This window comes from Ammodytes marinus, assembly GCF_949987685.1.
Source record: "Ammodytes marinus genome assembly, chromosome: 4".
NCBI lineage: Eukaryota > Metazoa > Chordata > Actinopteri > Uranoscopiformes > Ammodytidae > Ammodytes > Ammodytes marinus.
The window spans coordinates 29,886,031-29,901,973 of record NC_137233.1 but is presented as its reverse complement, the minus strand read 5'-3'; the positions used below and the strand labels follow the sequence as shown (position 1 = coordinate 29,901,973).

The window sequence follows — 15,943 nt, the reverse complement described above, 5'->3', positions numbered from 1 at the left end:
TCACAGATGTTATTTAATTCATAATGTACAATAAGGGGCAGAAATAGGATGAGATCATTTGGGGAAATTAACTAATTATAAGCTAACATTTAGAAATAGCTTATATATTAAGATATAAATTGATAATTGCATTATTTGATAGGGATAATAGTGTTGCTCTTTACTAATTTGGGTGATTTCATTTGGTAAAAAGTTAACGCCACAAAACATGTATGTTCTCAACTTGTTCGGAAATTACACATAATGAAAAAAATAGCATCACTAGCCAGCTAGCTTGTTCTGACATATGCTCATATCCCAGTTACATTCATGGCTGCTCTTGAGTTAACCTGTCCCAGTGGCAACATTTTTGTGTGTTTGCATTATAAGTGACACCAAAGATATTTAAATTTTTGTTTTTTGATCAATCTGTAGACATTTTCTGCTAAATGGAATTTGACGCATTACTTAGTAAAATTCTTCTTTTAATACTATTTTCTGAACCAAGCATCGACTTTATTGAATATACTAAATGTTATACGGCAACACTTTAACCTGTGTTTATTTCCTGTGAACTATTATGATCCTACTGTTCCCTTTGTCTTTTATACCCCGTAAAGCAATCGTTTTTTTTTATGAACTATTGAATTATACCATTTATTAAGACAGCAAAATGTACACGCAAAGTAGGCTTTAAAAAGATGGACAGATATTGCTAGTGGTGTTGAAAATGATGCTAATTCAAAAGTAAAAAATAAAGTAAAGTAAGTGCTAAGCTGATTAAACAACACAATCTGAAGTGACCTCACCTTTTGAAACTCAAACAAACATAGGCCCAAGAGATCGCCGGTTAGTAGGCCTAGGCTATAAGTTGTTGCACCAGTAGAAACAGAAATGGCTGTGGAAAAAAACGGGCCAAAAAGTGGTTGGCAGCAGGAGGAATTGTGCCTCAGATAAAGAAAACACACTCAAAATATTCACACCTGACGGTGTAAAAGATACAGTTATACAATCCAGCACATTTGTCTTTTAAAGGCATTTGCAGATTCAGACTTAATGTTCAACTGTACATTTAGCTGATTTACTGTCATGAATAGACTACTTACTGTCACTGCTGTCAGTGAAATTCATTTTTCCAACCGTCGGTTGTCGTCCATTAATTTCCACATAGAATGAAGATCCAGTGGCAGACTCTTCAAACTTGGTTGAAGTGTTTTTTTTACATCAAGCTGAACATCAGGTCTACGCTAAATGTTACATTCTAAAATGTTATTGTTGAAACTTTTCGGGAGATTCAAGATAATTCTCATACCGTTCAACAGCATGCATTTGAAAGGGTCAGCAGTAATATATATAACAAATCATTGTAGTTAAGGATAAGGGTAAGGTAAAAAATAAAACAAAAACACACTTTAAGGGGGGTTTGGTTGTGTTTGTGGACGTATTGGGAGGATGGCACTGCTGTTTAATGTTAAGCTCATATTTCTAGTTTCTTTTTCATGATAAGCTTGTATAGGATCTGGTAGCCATCGTCCCAGGCGTACAGCAGCTGCTCCTGTGGGTTGTACTTCAGACTGGAGTGAGCTCCATAACGCTTTGGAAAGTAAACCAGTGGCGCGTCTTCATTGGTCACCATGTCATTGACGTCAAACACACACTGGATACGAGAGCGACCGGGCTGCTGGGTGTTGTACACCACGTACAGAGTGCCACAGATGACGAACGCTGCCTCTGCATTCTCCGTCGGGCAGCTTGTGTCCCACATTTGCTCGATGTCCAGCGAGTTGGCGTCCAATTTAGCCAGAGAGATGTGCCTCTCGTTCTGCCTCGTGGCATAGATGGCCCACAGGCCCTCCTCGTCCACGGCCAGGTCCATCACTGTCCCAGGGGTCAGGCCGTACACCGGGACGTGGTCCTTCACTGGGAACACTGCGCTGTCGGTCATTGAGTTGCTCTTCGTGTCATATTTGACCACCATTATCTCCTCAACCTGATTGATGTAATACACGTGATGGTTGAAGACGACGTGTCCTGTTCCACTCCAGGCAGAAGGCAGCTTCAGGTTCTTGGACAGAGTCATGCCCGGGGAGCGGGAAAAGTCTTGCACAGATGTAAACTCATATATGCTGTCTCCATCGGTCCCGTTAAAAATGTAGATCTTCCCAGATCCTCTGCTGGTGTCTTTGGACCACGTGCCCTTTGGACCTCCAGCTCTCTTCAGGATCTTCATGGCTTTGATGCTGGAGATCATGTCACTGCAGTCTGAAAAATCAAACAGCGACAGGCCTTACACGATGGGAGACTCATCTTCGACATGTTAACAGTGTTTACTGGTTGACATCCTTAAAGATATCAGAAGATAATTTAAAGGACCTCTTTGGAAACACATTTATTGTCTTCCTGTTACGAGTTAGACAAGAAGGTCGGAACACATCCCTTATCTGCCTGTTCTTTACCAGGCAGGAGTCAATTAGCTTAGCTTTTCTTATCGTAAGGAGGTCAATGTGCCCAACATACACACAGTCCAGGTTGTCTTACTGTCACATCTTACCTGATAGTTTGGAATACTTGGCCTTCTGCTTCTCCTTCACCAGTGTCACCTCCTGCTCGATCAGCTTGTCGTCCACGTCCACACAGGGCTGAGCTCCGTTCTGAGTCTCCAGGTAGTCCAGCTCACGCTCCACCCGGTCCACCCGCGTCCCCACACCGTCCAGGTTGGTTCTCAGTGTCTCTTTCTCTTTGTCCAGGGTCTCCAGCTGGGAAACCATTTGCTGCTTCAGCTCCCGCAGCTCCGAGGCATAGCGGGCCGTCTGTTCATGCCACAGAGAGATCCTGTCCTGTTTTAAAAAGAAAGATGACAAAGATGAGCTAAGTTTTGACATTTTTAAACAAGCCGAATTAGTCAAACTTGTTTCCATCTTACCCATTGGTGTTCCATGGCAAAGTGATCAATGTGTTTTACAGGAACTGCATTTTATAGAAACTTCTGAAGAGGCCATAATTTGATGTTCCTTTCAGGCTAAGTAAATAGACTTAATAAGTAGGAATCTCATCCTTCAAACAACCAGGTTCAGCCCAAACGTGGCAAGTATCCAACCGGCTCAAATGACTCTATTCTGGCAAAACACAAAGTCCAACCAGTTTGCTGTGTCGGTTTTGCTATGCAGCAGGCCATGACCTCTGACCTCGAAGTGGAGTAGAGACTAAATGAAAATAGAGATTTTCTCTGCAGGTGATCAGTAAAGTCATACATCGCAGAGCAACACAGAAACTGATCCAAAACAGATGGATACGAAAGATGAGAACGTTTTTAATCTTTTCATATAAGCCAAACCACAATATTTAAATACAATAACTGAATTGCAAGATCTTTATGGTGAGATTTTACTTCATCCTCAACAAAAATACATTTACTCACAGGCAGGAAATTCTCTTTAAGGTCTTTAACCTGGCATACGTTGTTGGTGTGACGACTACTCTTACTTAATCATGACGATGAATGTCATTGTGGAATGACAGTATAGCACAACTCCTCTAAACAAACCAGAGGAAACCACATCGTTTTAACACTTTTCATAATGTAGCTCTTACAAACTGTCAATTTGTATGAAGTGTGTCTTTTTTGACATGCCATTATGCACATCTGGAATAATCAAACATTTACAACTGCATTTGTATTTCTGTCTTTCAACCCAGACAAGAAGGTCCATAATCCCCTTAACATTTCAGAGAGCTGTATTTTCCAGCATTTTACTCAGGATTTGGCCACATCTGCATTCCATTGCCTGTGCCCTGTCCCTGGAAGTTTCCCTTTCAGAGGGGACTCTGGAGCGCAGGGCTCGGCAGGGAGGTAAAGGGAGTCTTACCTCAATAGCAAGCAGCCTCCGCTCCAAGTAGTCAATCAGTGCTTGATGCTGAGCGTTGGCAAAGCAGGTCAAAGTCAACAAGACAACAAGTCCCCTCATTTTGTGTCAGCTCACTCTCTTTAGCTCTTGTGAAGAAAATTGACTGGACTTGAGTGAGAGAGCCTGGAGGATCCAGCAGATTCCCAGAGGTGGGCTGGAATGTTTTACCAAGCTGTCTGGGAGGAGGAGCCAACAACATCTGGTGCAGATGGAAGCACACAGGCTCCCAAACTGACATGACTGGTTTAAGTTTTACTTCAACTCTTACCTGATTGACAAATTGAAAAACCCAAAAAGAAAACATATTATCTGATGTTTAAAGATATGTGTGGCTTTGATGGGGTTGGAAGTTTTATTCAAACATAGGACATTATTGTGGTGCAAGAGGACAAGTTTGGAAGGAGGAGGAAGGGTAACGTGAGTGGAAGTCACTCAGGAGTCAGTGAGGCATGCACTGCTGTATTAAAGGCCTACTTCCCCGGTGGGAATATGAAGGTGTATTGAATTCTGAGATCCTATGTAGTATAAATGTGCAAAAAAAAATTGAAATTGGTTCATCCTAGCCTGAGAAAAGGCAGATAGAGTGTTTTATGGTCTCACTGTCTAACCCTACATTTTGGGGAGTATTATGGACTGCTGATTTTAATTATCTACAGAAATAAAGTCACAAAGTTATAATGAAAAGTTCTGCAGTGCACAATATGAACTATTCTGAACATATTTATTTCTGATTTCAGATATTATCCTGAGCCCAAAACAGGTGTCTTTCATTTGAACAGTGAAAGTAAAACACTAATGTACCTCATATTATCCAGGGGTTCAGTAATGTTGTTGTTATTTTTTAATTATATATTTTGAAGTAACTTTATTAATTCCCAGGTGAAACTAATTTCACATCTGATGACATATTAACGCAACAGTGTCACAGCAGCAGCAGGAACACAAACATACAAGCTATTACATACAGTTTTCTATGAGGATTTTAATGTTGCTTAGGGGACCAACTCACCACCACAATACATGAAAAATGTAAATGCTGAAAACAAGCCCACTACAACAGGTAAATAACCTGTCACTCAGAAGTTTCAAAGCTTTGGGCTCAAACAACATTCTGAATTGCTCTGTGGAGCCAAACCATTCACTCATCCCTATTTTCAGACTATTAAAAACACTAAACAGGGGATGTCCTTCAAACTAAAAGATTAGTTTTAAATTTCTCCCCCTGGCTCCTTCCTCCAAAGCCATCTGAAATAAACCTGCTGTCAGACAGACAGGGCAGACTGACCTTGATCCATCTGATGTCACAAGTTGTGAGCAGTTTAGTAAACCTTAAACGTATTGGACTCTGAGCGGCGGACTGGAAGAAATCTGCAGTAGTAATAGAGGGGAAGATCTATTAATACTCCAAATGATATGAGAAACATATGTACGTTTCATTCATTATTATTATTCTTTTTTGGCCCTGTCACATCTGTGCTTGCTGTGTTTTCCAGCTGTTCCTGTGCACATAAAACCCATGCAATAATGATTCATAGCACAGAATAAAACAATACAATAGTGAGTTCGGCTGGCGGCGAATTACTGGGGAAATAAGAAATACTGTTAAAACTCTCTTGTCTCGCTTGTAAATATAAGACGCCTTATATGGACGCCTTCACTTCCATGAGCTCTGGAAATCTGAGGATCTCTTTCCTACCCAAGTCATATTTCTTGTCCAAGTCATTTCCTCCTCCAGACAGCACTGTATTATAAAGGGTCGTAAATCATTTGTAAATCTGCCCAAGGCCTATCAGGCCGGATAATCTTCATACAAATTACACAACTAATGCCTCCATTGCTGCTTACAGCGGCTACATCTGAAGGTATATTGTATTGGACATTTTTTACTATAAGGTCACAGCAATTCACTTTCCTTTATCCCACTTTGCACCATCATTGGTTGTAATGTATTTGTTTAACAGTGGGTTTATTTGAATATGTTTTTTGAAAAATTCATTTAGTTTTCATTTCATGAAGAAGAGAGTGAGTGCAGTATATTTTCCGGCCTTTACTCAGAAAAACGGCGTTGGTAGTGGGTTGATGAAAGAAGACGCAGTTTGAGGCAGATGAGGAGGTCTTCAGGAACAATTCTTTTATTTACAACAAAACTAATCCTGCAGTCAAAACGAAGCCAATAAAAAGTTAAAGTGTTTGTAGCCAAAAAACTAATAAAGGTACATGCATAAAACCAAAAGCTATGAAAAGTTCCTGTATTCTAAAATACCTAACTTTTCCAGCATTGTGGCTGGTTTTAACCTGTCAATCTAAGTGATCTGATTGGTTCTTTAGGACAGTACGCCCTGCTCCTCCTAACACCTAATTGGTGTACCCTAACCAGCTCCACCCTAATGAGTCAGAGGTTGTCCTCCGGCCCCTAGAGGACATCTGAGTTTAATCATCACCTGGAGGCGATATGTCACGTTGGCCAAGAAGTCTGATTCAGCAACTTTTAAGACAATGCTGATGATGATGATGATGATGATGATGATGATGATGATGATGATGATGATGATGATGATGATGGTCAGGGTCAATAAACTACTGTTAACTCTTAGCCAGACTGTCTTTGACTAACTCACAAGACAGTCACCTTTGTGTGAAATTTGAATGATCTACAGGTCAGCCTTGAGGGTTTCCTCACTCAGGCAGCTGACATCCCTGACTTTGCCCCCTGCCAGATGAGGCTGACTGTCTTTGTCTCCTCTGTAGCAGTATAGGCCTTAATATAAAATGTATAGTAACATAATACACCACAGTAATCTTAGAATGTGTCATAACAAAATACACTACATGAGTTTATAGGTGAAAAATATACAAAGCAAAACACTAGTCAGACAGGGCATACAATACAAGTAGCTATAACAACCTAGATAGATAAAAGTAAAAACCAGCATAAGATGATGATCTAACAAACCAGTGTGTGTGTGTGTGTGTGCGCGTGTGCGTGCGTGCGTGTGTGTGTGTTCGTAAGCTGTGTATGAAAATGTTCCTGTGTAATGCCTCTGTGTTGAATGATAACAGGCAGAGCTGGAAGAGTTCACTCAACCAACATTTGTTATTCACAATTAAAAACTGTCTTAGAGATTAAGTAAATGAGTGGTCAGGACTTGTCACTACTTGGCCCCAAGCAAACCCTTCTCTGTGATCGCAGGTCCGCAGAGTAAAGCTATAATACACCATTTCTTTGACAGCTCATTAAGACTGCTATGCCTTATCAGTTATAGATAGAGGAATGTCTACCCACCATAGCTGTACATACGGTATATCCATAAATGGTGCTAATGTGTTGGTCTGGTATGGTGAGTATCAGTGCGTGTGTGTGTGTGTTCATTTGAATATGCGTCAATCCATCTTTTCAGAACATTTGCATACAGGATTTTGTGTCGTCCTCAGTGATTGGGCAGGACACCGTGATGGGTCCTGAAACATGCAAACACAGGCAAATCTTTGAGGGGCACCGGGGGGGAAGGGGATTGTGTGGCCTTTTGCTATCAGATCCAAGATCAGCTGGTGGACGATCATAGAGCCCTACAGGAAAGTTTTCAAACCAGAATACCAGGTATGTACTCTTTGATGATAATATATTAGCTCGCTGCAGGTTTCTACTGTATTGCAATTGGCTGTAAATCCTATTTTTGGGTAGTTTATCAAGAGAAAAGAGACTAAATATGATCTTTGATCTTTGTGTTGTACTAGGTTTCTTGAGGTAGAAATTGTATGTATTTGGCAGTCGTTTTAGAATTTTCATAATGACTTTCCTCTCCCACAAAAAATAACTAGGCAACAAACAGTGCCACGGACACTAAGTGCATCTGAGCAACATGGAATACACATTCAGAGCAGTAACTCACAACCATGGGATTATAATCTGGAGAATTGAGGTAATTAGATGTTTCAGTTGTGTGATTTTGGATTTAGTTGTTCGGTTTCATGTAAATAATAATAATTAAAAAATGTATATAAATAAGTCTGCTATTCAGTTTTTTTTTGTGGACACAAAAGTAAAATGGGACAACTTCTTCTCTATGCAACAGAAACTGGAGCTGGTACAACTCCCTGTGAAATCTTATGGAAACTTTTATGAGGGTGACTGCTACATACTCCTGTCTGTAAGTCTAAGAGAAGGGTGATTCATTTTGGTGTCTGATGCCAGGGGCCGCTTGTTTGTTTAGTGAAGCACACTACTGTATTTGTAGACTTTCCTCTTTAGATATTTAATGTGTTTTTTATATATACTGAGGTAGAGACAAAAAGCTAAGTACATCATAAAAACCCTCAATCCCCTGTTCCTCCACTCCTGTGTTTCTACAGACCCAGAAGGTGAGCAGCTCTGTGAGTTATGACATCCACTACTGGATCGGCTCACAGTCCACTCAGGATGAGCAGGGTGCAGCTGCTGTTTACACCATACAGCTGGATGAATTTTTGGGCTTCACTCCGGTCCAGCACCGCGAGGTTCAGAACCATGAGTCTGATGACTTTAGGGGCTACTTCAAACAGGGAATTATGTGAGTTAAAATGTTGGTACAGTATTGGGCCAGTTTTTGCACTAAAAAGAAACAAAACCATAAAAAAAACCTTATCCTGTCTTGTTTTAAGCTATAAGAAAGGTGGAGTTGCATCGGGCATGAGGCACGTTGAAACCAACACCTATGACGTTAAGAGACTGCTTCACGTCAAAGGCAAGAAGAGAGTGATTGCAAAGGAGGTGAGCCATGCTTTCTTTCCAGAGGTTATATAACAGTTTGGGAAGTGATGATTTCATGTACAAAGAGTGTGTTTTACATTTGTTTCAGGTGGAGATGAGCTGGAAGAGCTTCAACCTGGGAGATGTTTTTTTGTTGGACATTGGCAAGACCATTGTTCAATGGAACGGACCCAAGAGCAACAGACAGGAAAAGCTTAAAGTAAGATTTGTAGGTGCTTGGGTATGTTGTTGCTTTTAGACTATTCAAATTCATATGGAAACATGCATGACAAGCTCCTCTTACGTGACAATCCTGCTCACTATTTGCCTTGTTCACCCCTTTTTTCCCCCTCTCAGGCCACCTGAGTTACTATGGGTGCCTGAACCTGATAATACCTGCTTTCAGGTTGATTATTCTATTTGCATTATTGCATCTGGATGTACATGATATAAGTTTGAGGTGCAGGCCCTGAAACAGGTCTGCCAGTTAGATGGCAGCTTTCCGTTATGCCCTTGTTAAATCTAAAGGATCACAGTTAAACCTCCATGGAAAGTTTTGGGAGTGCACAGTCGAAGCTCATTTCCTTCTTCCTGTAGAAAGGCTCTGAATGATTCATTATCCCACCATGCACAGTTCAGACCTGTGTAAGACCAACCAAATAAAGGGCTCAAAAAAAAAAAAAAAAAAAAAAAAAAAAAGCTCCAAAACGTAGATCTATATCCTACATTTTCCATTATGCAAATGTATAGTGTTTCCTTAGACTTTCCATTCCCCATCTGTGACCTAACACTCACATATGTTTTTTTCTACATGACAGTGCAAACAGCATAAATCGCAAAGAATCAGAACTTTACAAGTCCTAAATTCAACACAGATTTTATAATTCAACCTTAGTTTGAACAGTCATATCTGACTTCATGGGACTTTTGAGTCATTGTAGATCGGCATCAGTCCCAACAGATGTGGTTAAAAGTAGCCCTTGACATCATGTACTGTTGGCTTAAACAGGTTTCTGTGAAGCCTTTTATGCCATGATCTTATCATCCCCAGCCTGTCTTTCCTCATCATTGTTCTAGTTATCATCTGCTCACAAATTCCCTGCCTTCCACTAATCATTTTCTTATAAAGGAAACCGTAAACACAGACTTCAGTGAAGTCCATGGTTATCTCTGTTTATATCTCAGTGTGCTGAGTGTAATGTCTTATTGTTCATGTGACCACAGTGTTCACAGTGAAATGTGTTATTGGCCACATTTAAAGAATAATGTGAACAGCCAAAATAAAAAAAATAAAATGTAGTAGTAAGTATTAGTTTGGGGTCTGAGATTTTATGGATTGTGCTGTTTTTTCTACTCCGGATTCTCAGGGCATGTTGTTGGCCAAAGACATCAGAGACAGAGAGAGAGGAGGTCGGGCAGAGATCAGAGTGATCGAGGGTGAAGCGGAGAGCAGCTCTCCACAAAGCATGGAGATCCTGAACGGTGTTCTTGGAGAAAGAACCTCTGCACTGAAGGACGGAGCTCCAGATCAAATCGCTGAACAGGAACAGAAGTCAAAACTGACCCTTTACCAGTGAGCTGCTCCCAGACCCAGACAGACAGTTTCATATGATCATCAGATGAAGATCCACCCTTGTCGAGTTTGAGTGTTGTTTGTTTTATTCACATTTGTTCTGTTTGCAGTGTGTCAGATGCTGACGGCAAGATGAAGGTCACAGAAGTGGCTAGCAGACCGCTGGTACAGGATCTCCTCAACCATGATGTGAGTTGGAGCAATATAAAGGATACACAGACAGTATCATGGCCACATCAAGATCATTGCAATACCTCTGAAACCCAGTCCTCTGATATTTAACCGTAAAAAAAAAGGCTTTAATCTTTTGACACTGGTATTTGTCCATTTAAGCAGTTCAAGGGCGTGACTTTAAAATGGTTTATTAACTGCTGGAACGAAGAGATGTGTTCATGTAAAGTCCTATGTCATATAATGATCTATTTAGGACTGCTACTTCCTGGATCAAGGAGGGACGAAGATCTTTGTGTGGAAGGGGAAGAAAGCCAACAAAGCTGAAAGACAGGCGGCTATTGGCAGAGCTTTGGTGAGTCACTCTACAGTCAGACCTACACACCTATCCTCAGCTTAGGTGTGAATGCTCTCCAATGCCTTATCTGAAAGTGATGTAGTGGAAGAACAGAACAGCAGTCATTCCTATCTTTCTGAAGAATGTAATTTTACAGAGTTGTGGATTCAAGTGCACTGAACTGTTTTGCATTATGCACAGAGGTGTTTCTGTTGGACCTTCTCCCATTGATATTACATTTGCTAGACAAAATAAAAGAAACACAATTGAATGAAGTCACTGTTGGACTTATTGCAGAATTGTTTTATTTGACTGTTAGTTATATAAAGAGTTGTGCCTAATAATCTGAAAACTGAGAGGATTTCCAACGTTTGTTTGTTCTCTGACCGGCTCTTACAGGAGTTCATCCAAGCCAAAAACTACCCCGCCACTACTAATGTGGAGACAGTGAATGACGGGGCAGAGTCAGCTCTCTTTAAGCAGCTGTTTCAGAGTTGGACTGTGAAGGACCAGACTCAAGGTCTGGGCAAAGTGCACACAAGGGGGAATGTGGGTAAGTGTGTTCTCAAGTTCACAAAAAACACAACAGGCTAAAATGATATATTGCTTCTGATATGAAAGAATATTTAAAAAAGCATGAATGTGTATTGATGGTTCTGTTATTTTATTCTGCTTTAGCTCATATCAAACAGGAGAAATTTGATGCCACTCTGATGCATGGGATGCCAAAGGTCGCTGCACAGGAGCGAATGGTGGACAATGGCGCAGGTGAAGTGGAGGTATGTTTGACAATTTCACCTGAATTGACTTTGAGGGGAATCAGTCTGTCATGGACTGTATCAATAGGTCCACTAACCAAGTAGTAAAACATTTCATGCTAGCCCAGTGTGTTAATATACCATATACCATCACACACATCACCATGCTTACATGTCAATCGTACCAATGTTGGACTCTAATGTTAAATAACATTAACAAAGATGATCCTGTGTTAAATCAAGCCATTAGCCATTGGGCCTTCATTATGACAGTGTGACAGTAAGCCAACATGAATGGTACCAGCACCCTAAAACTGAAGAAACTAAATGGAATTCAGCCATCATTCATTTAATTTCTCACACCTGTGCTTTTCCTACTATGACAAGTTGAAATGTCCCACAGTCAGCGGTGCTGGAGAAATCTTGTTGTCAAAATCACTTTTTTCTTTAAATGAATATCTCTTCATGATCCGATACCTTTCCATACTGTGTGTGGGCTGAAAAACATCTGGTGTTAATACACAGCCTAGACAATGTAAACGGATATGTAAACTCTGAAACCCACAACAGAAAAATAATGTTGGTCATGCTCTGCTCTGTGGTATGTTTGAAACGTAAAGCACTTCAGGCCATGTGTCATTCAGTGTTTCTTCTACTGTGTGATGAGCCCAGGTGTGGAGAATTGAAAATCTGGAGCTTGTGCCCTTGGAGCGTCAATGGTACGGATACTTCTACGGAGGAGACTGCTACCTGATCCTCTACACTTACCTGGTCAACAACAAGAAGTGTTCCCTGCTCTACATATGGCAGGTGAGGATTTGCTATTACACCCAGTGTCTTACGTAATAATAATACTTTGAGACCATACACTGAAATATTACGTTTCCACCAACAAAGTCCGTCCTTCACAGCTTGTATTTGTCTGATATGATGAAAATAATGCGATGACATTAAACTGCTTCATCACTATTTATTTCAGGGGCGTCATGCGACACAGGATGAAGTTGCAGCCTCAGCATTTCAGGCTGTTGACTTGGATCAGAAGTACGGTGGTCAGCCAGTTCAAGTGAGAGTAACCATGGGCAAAGAACCGAGGCACTTTATGGCGGTTTTCAAGGGGAAAATGGTCATCTTTGAGGTACGACTGTAGGCTGCATTTATTATAACTTATTTGGAAACACTGCTGATTTATTCACTGGGCTAATCACCAAAATAATATTATTCTCTGTGTGAAAGTTATTTTTGGCAGGTGTGCATGGTTTTATACTTTTAGTTTTTTTTCTGTTAGGGTGGCACATCTAGAAAAGCATCTTCTGAGCCAGAACCACCAATAAGGTTGTTCCAGGTCCACGGGTCTGACCCCTCCAACACTAAAGCCATTGAGGTTCCAGCACTGGCCACCTCTCTGAACTCCAATGACGTGTTTCTACTAAAGAGCCAATCAGGAGTCTATCTGTGGTGTGGAAAGGTAAAGAGACAGTGTTAAAATCACATAGAGAAAACTGATAGTTCACTAAACTAAAACAGCAAAAAGTGACAATTTAGAACAATATGTGCATTAGATAGCAATAGATAGCCGTTTACAGAGCTGTGACTGTGTATAAACACAACACCCAACTTTCGTGGGTGCACACATAACGGAGAGGTAGCGGATGGTGAGTAGATATGAGCTGATTTTGACAAAAAAGTGTTCTGGATTACAATGTATGCCTTTAATATCCATGGGTTTTAATATCCATGGTTTTGAATGAGATGTTTTACAAATTACTCATGGCGTGTAATGTTGGGTCGTCACTATTGCCAATTACTAAAGCAGGGACATGTGTGTGACCAACTCTTTGTTCCCAGGGATCGAGTGGAGATGAGAGAGCCATGGCTAAAGAGGTCAGCTCTGTGATTAGCCAGCACTCACAGAAAGAGACTGTGGCAGAGGGTCAGGAGCCCGTTGAATTCTGGGTGTTGCTTGGGGGGCAAGCTCCCTATGCGAGCGGGAAGAGGTGATGATGATCATGACGTAAATATAATTTCTAATATTTGCACCTCAGCTTGATGACATGCTTCACATTTTATATGTGGTTGACAGATTACAGCAGACGGTTCCAGACCACCAGCCACGCTTGTTTGAATGCTCCAATAAGACGGGCCGTTTTATTGTGATGGAGGTAACACAGTTCACTCAGGAAGACCTCAACGAGGATGATGTCATGCTACTGGACACATGGGACCAGGTATGAGGCGCCACTGTGTGTAATGGACATTCAAAAACTTAAATACATAAATGTTTACATGCTACTACATGTATACATGATACCTGAATTTCCCCAAGGGGATGAAAAACGTATCTATCTATCTATCTATCTATCTATCTATCTATCTATCTATCTATCTATCTATCTATCTATCTATCTATCTATCTATCTATCTATCTATCTATCTATCTATCTATCTATCTATCTATCTATCTATCTATCTATCTATCTATCTATCTATCTATCTATCTATCTATCTATCTATCTATCTATCTATCTATCTATCTATCTATCTATCTATCTATCTATCTATCTATCTATCTATCTATCTATCTATCTATCTATCTATCAATCTATCTATCTATCTATCTATCTATCTATGTACCATAGATTTTTTGGTTTTCATCATGGTATTTTCTTGTAATTGGTCTCAGGTGTTCCTTTGGATCGGCAAAGAGGCCCATGCGGTCGAGCGCAAAGACGCAGTGGTCACGACTCAAGAGTACCTGGGCACCCACCCGGGTGACAGAGACCCGGACACCTCCATCGTCTTGATCAAGCAGGGATTTGAGCCGCCCACCTTCACCGGTTGGTTCACGGCCTGGGACCCCTCAAAATGGAGTGTGAGTGGTTTGGGTCTTTAAATGAAGTCAAGCATCAAAAGTTAAATGATTGATGGGTGAAGAAACTTTTTTTTTTTTTTTTTCGTTCAGGGAGGAAAGAGCTACGAGGAGCTAAAGAAAGAGTTGGGAGATGAAGCATTGCCTGTGAATGTTCCAGCTGTATGTAAAGTCTTCTTTATTTTATCATTCTTCTGGGGCAAACAAAATAGTTGTTTGTCTAATACAATGGTCAACTGTTCTTCTTCATGCACAAACTACATTTGGGAAAAAGTTTTGATGTTAGTGCCTATCTACCATCCTCCTATCAAAACTTTAAAATGTGTTATTAGAGCCTATTTGAAGCCACGGCAGTAAGTGATATATTGACGAAAATGACATAAATGAAGAATCTCAACCAGATCCTTAATGTGACTTTCTAGGAGCAGATCTGTGTTGAAAGTGAGAAAAGCTTTGAGTCTTTTCCACCTGAAGCATTGCTCAACAAGAACACCAGCGAGCTGCCTGAAGGCGTAGACCCGACCATGAAGGAGGTATGTGTGGGCCTATGGTGTGGGCCTATGGTGTGAGCCTATGGTGTGAGCCCGATAAGGCACCTTCAGCAAGCAGCCATGTCGGTGACCTCTGCACTGTGGAACAGTTCTTTCTTTTGAATGATCCAACTGAAAAATAAAACCTTGATGGACAGCTGGAAATGTTATCATTTTATAAAACAAAATAACTACTTTATTGAAAACTGAACATACATTCAAATCCAATTTACAAAACTGGCACTATATTATTTAATTTACAATAGCTCTATTTTAACCCAAAATATATGAATCATTCCTGTATATTTATATATATTTGTGTACATCACAATTCAAAGTTTTGCATGTCACATGCAAAAGCGACCTGCTGTCTCTATTTTCCTTATACATTGTATGAAATGACATAGTTCTAAGAAACATCCTAGAAAATGATGGACTCATAATACAGAAACTCTACCATTCATTCCATTTTTTTAAATTTGTATAATCCTGTACATTGTTTAATCCAGTTTATAATGATTCATGCACAGCTGATTATTTATTATGTGTTCCCTACACTGTTAACCACTCACCATTGTTTGTGAAGCCTTGTTGTTACCATGGTGCTTTGCTACTACACATCTTTACCTTGCAGAGCATGCACTCCTCACCATCTCAAGCAAAAGGAAACGGCATGTTACTCATTTGGTTTGCCTTGTTTTCAGAAACACCTCTCTGACCCGGACTTCAGCGATGTGTTTGGGATCACCAAAGATGACTTCGCAAACCTGCCGCAGTGGAAACAACTGAGCATGAAGAAAGAAAAGGGGATGTTCTGATCATATTTTTTCTTTATTTAAATGAGCTACAAAGGCAGATATCACTGTGTGTCCCTTGCCTTTAATGACTTTTCACTTAAGCACAATCTCTCTGTTAACCTGTTAACTTTTATTTTTAAGTCTTTTTATCCCGTGGTTTTCATTCTCATTCAAACATTTGTTGAAAAAAAAATCATTAAATATTTAAAATGTATCTGTCTCCTTCATCAAAATCACAAAGCACAATGAAAGACATTTATGTTACATCTATTAACTTTAAGTTCACTCACAAACAGCA

General features: G+C 40.3%; 2 protein-coding genes across 3 annotated transcripts; one reads left to right on the top strand and one right to left on the bottom strand.

Annotated features, from left to right (window-relative positions):
- Nucleotides 1–698: 698 nt before the first annotated feature.
- olfml3b (olfactomedin-like 3b) lies at nt 699–3,977 on the bottom strand. The gene is made up of 3 exons (XM_080025484.1): nt 3,846–3,977; nt 2,531–2,816; nt 699–2,241 (listed from the first exon to the last, which is right to left on the bottom strand). The coding sequence occupies exons 1-3, from the start codon at nt 3,942–3,944 to the stop codon at nt 1,457–1,459; spliced, it is 1,170 nt and encodes a 389-aa protein (XP_079881610.1). The 5' UTR covers nt 3,945–3,977; the 3' UTR covers nt 699–1,456.
- Nucleotides 3,978–7,438: 3,461 nt separating this feature from the next.
- On the top strand, nt 7,439–15,793 carry avil (advillin). Of its 2 annotated transcripts, XM_080026387.1 has the most exons (20): nt 7,439–7,482; nt 7,704–7,804; nt 7,958–8,032; nt 8,235–8,431; nt 8,523–8,631; nt 8,720–8,830; nt 9,978–10,183; nt 10,294–10,372; nt 10,611–10,709; nt 11,091–11,244; nt 11,370–11,470; nt 12,122–12,259; nt 12,429–12,587; nt 12,738–12,917; nt 13,298–13,446; nt 13,533–13,677; nt 14,133–14,321; nt 14,412–14,480; nt 14,741–14,851; nt 15,553–15,793. In XM_080026387.1, the coding sequence occupies exons 2-20, from the start codon at nt 7,745–7,747 to the stop codon at nt 15,664–15,666; spliced, it is 2,445 nt and encodes an 814-aa protein (XP_079882513.1). In that variant the 5' UTR covers nt 7,439–7,482; nt 7,704–7,744; the 3' UTR covers nt 15,667–15,793. The 2 variants fall into 2 exon arrangements, with proteins under 2 accessions (XP_079882513.1, XP_079882514.1); XM_080026388.1 differs by lacking the exon at nt 7,439–7,482 and having other exon boundaries at nt 7,688–7,804.
- Nucleotides 15,794–15,943: the final 150 nt, after the last annotated feature.

What these genes read in the sequence shown, in the direction of transcription:
- olfml3b (XM_080025484.1), bottom strand. Translation starts at nt 3,944, where the DNA reads ATGAGGGGACTTGTTGTCTTGTTGACTTTGACCTGCTTTGCCAACGCT. An exon ending in GGAGGCTGCTTGCTATTGAG is followed by an intron (nt 2,817 to 3,845) that starts GTAAGACTCCCT and finishes TTTTTAAAACAG; the next exon opens with GACAGGATCTCTCTGTGGCA. An exon ending in CAAGTATTCCAAACTATCAG is followed by an intron (nt 2,242 to 2,530) that starts GTAAGATGTGAC and finishes TTGATTTTTCAG; the next exon opens with ACTGCAGTGACATGATCTCC.
- avil (XM_080026387.1), top strand. Translation starts at nt 7,745, where the DNA reads ATGGAATACACATTCAGAGCAGTAACTCACAACCATGGGATTATAATC. An exon ending in GCACACAAGGGGGAATGTGG is followed by an intron (nt 11,245 to 11,369) that starts GTAAGTGTGTTC and finishes ATTCTGCTTTAG; the next exon opens with CTCATATCAAACAGGAGAAA. An exon ending in GGAAAATGGTCATCTTTGAG is followed by an intron (nt 12,588 to 12,737) that starts GTACGACTGTAG and finishes TTTTTCTGTTAG; the next exon opens with GGTGGCACATCTAGAAAAGC.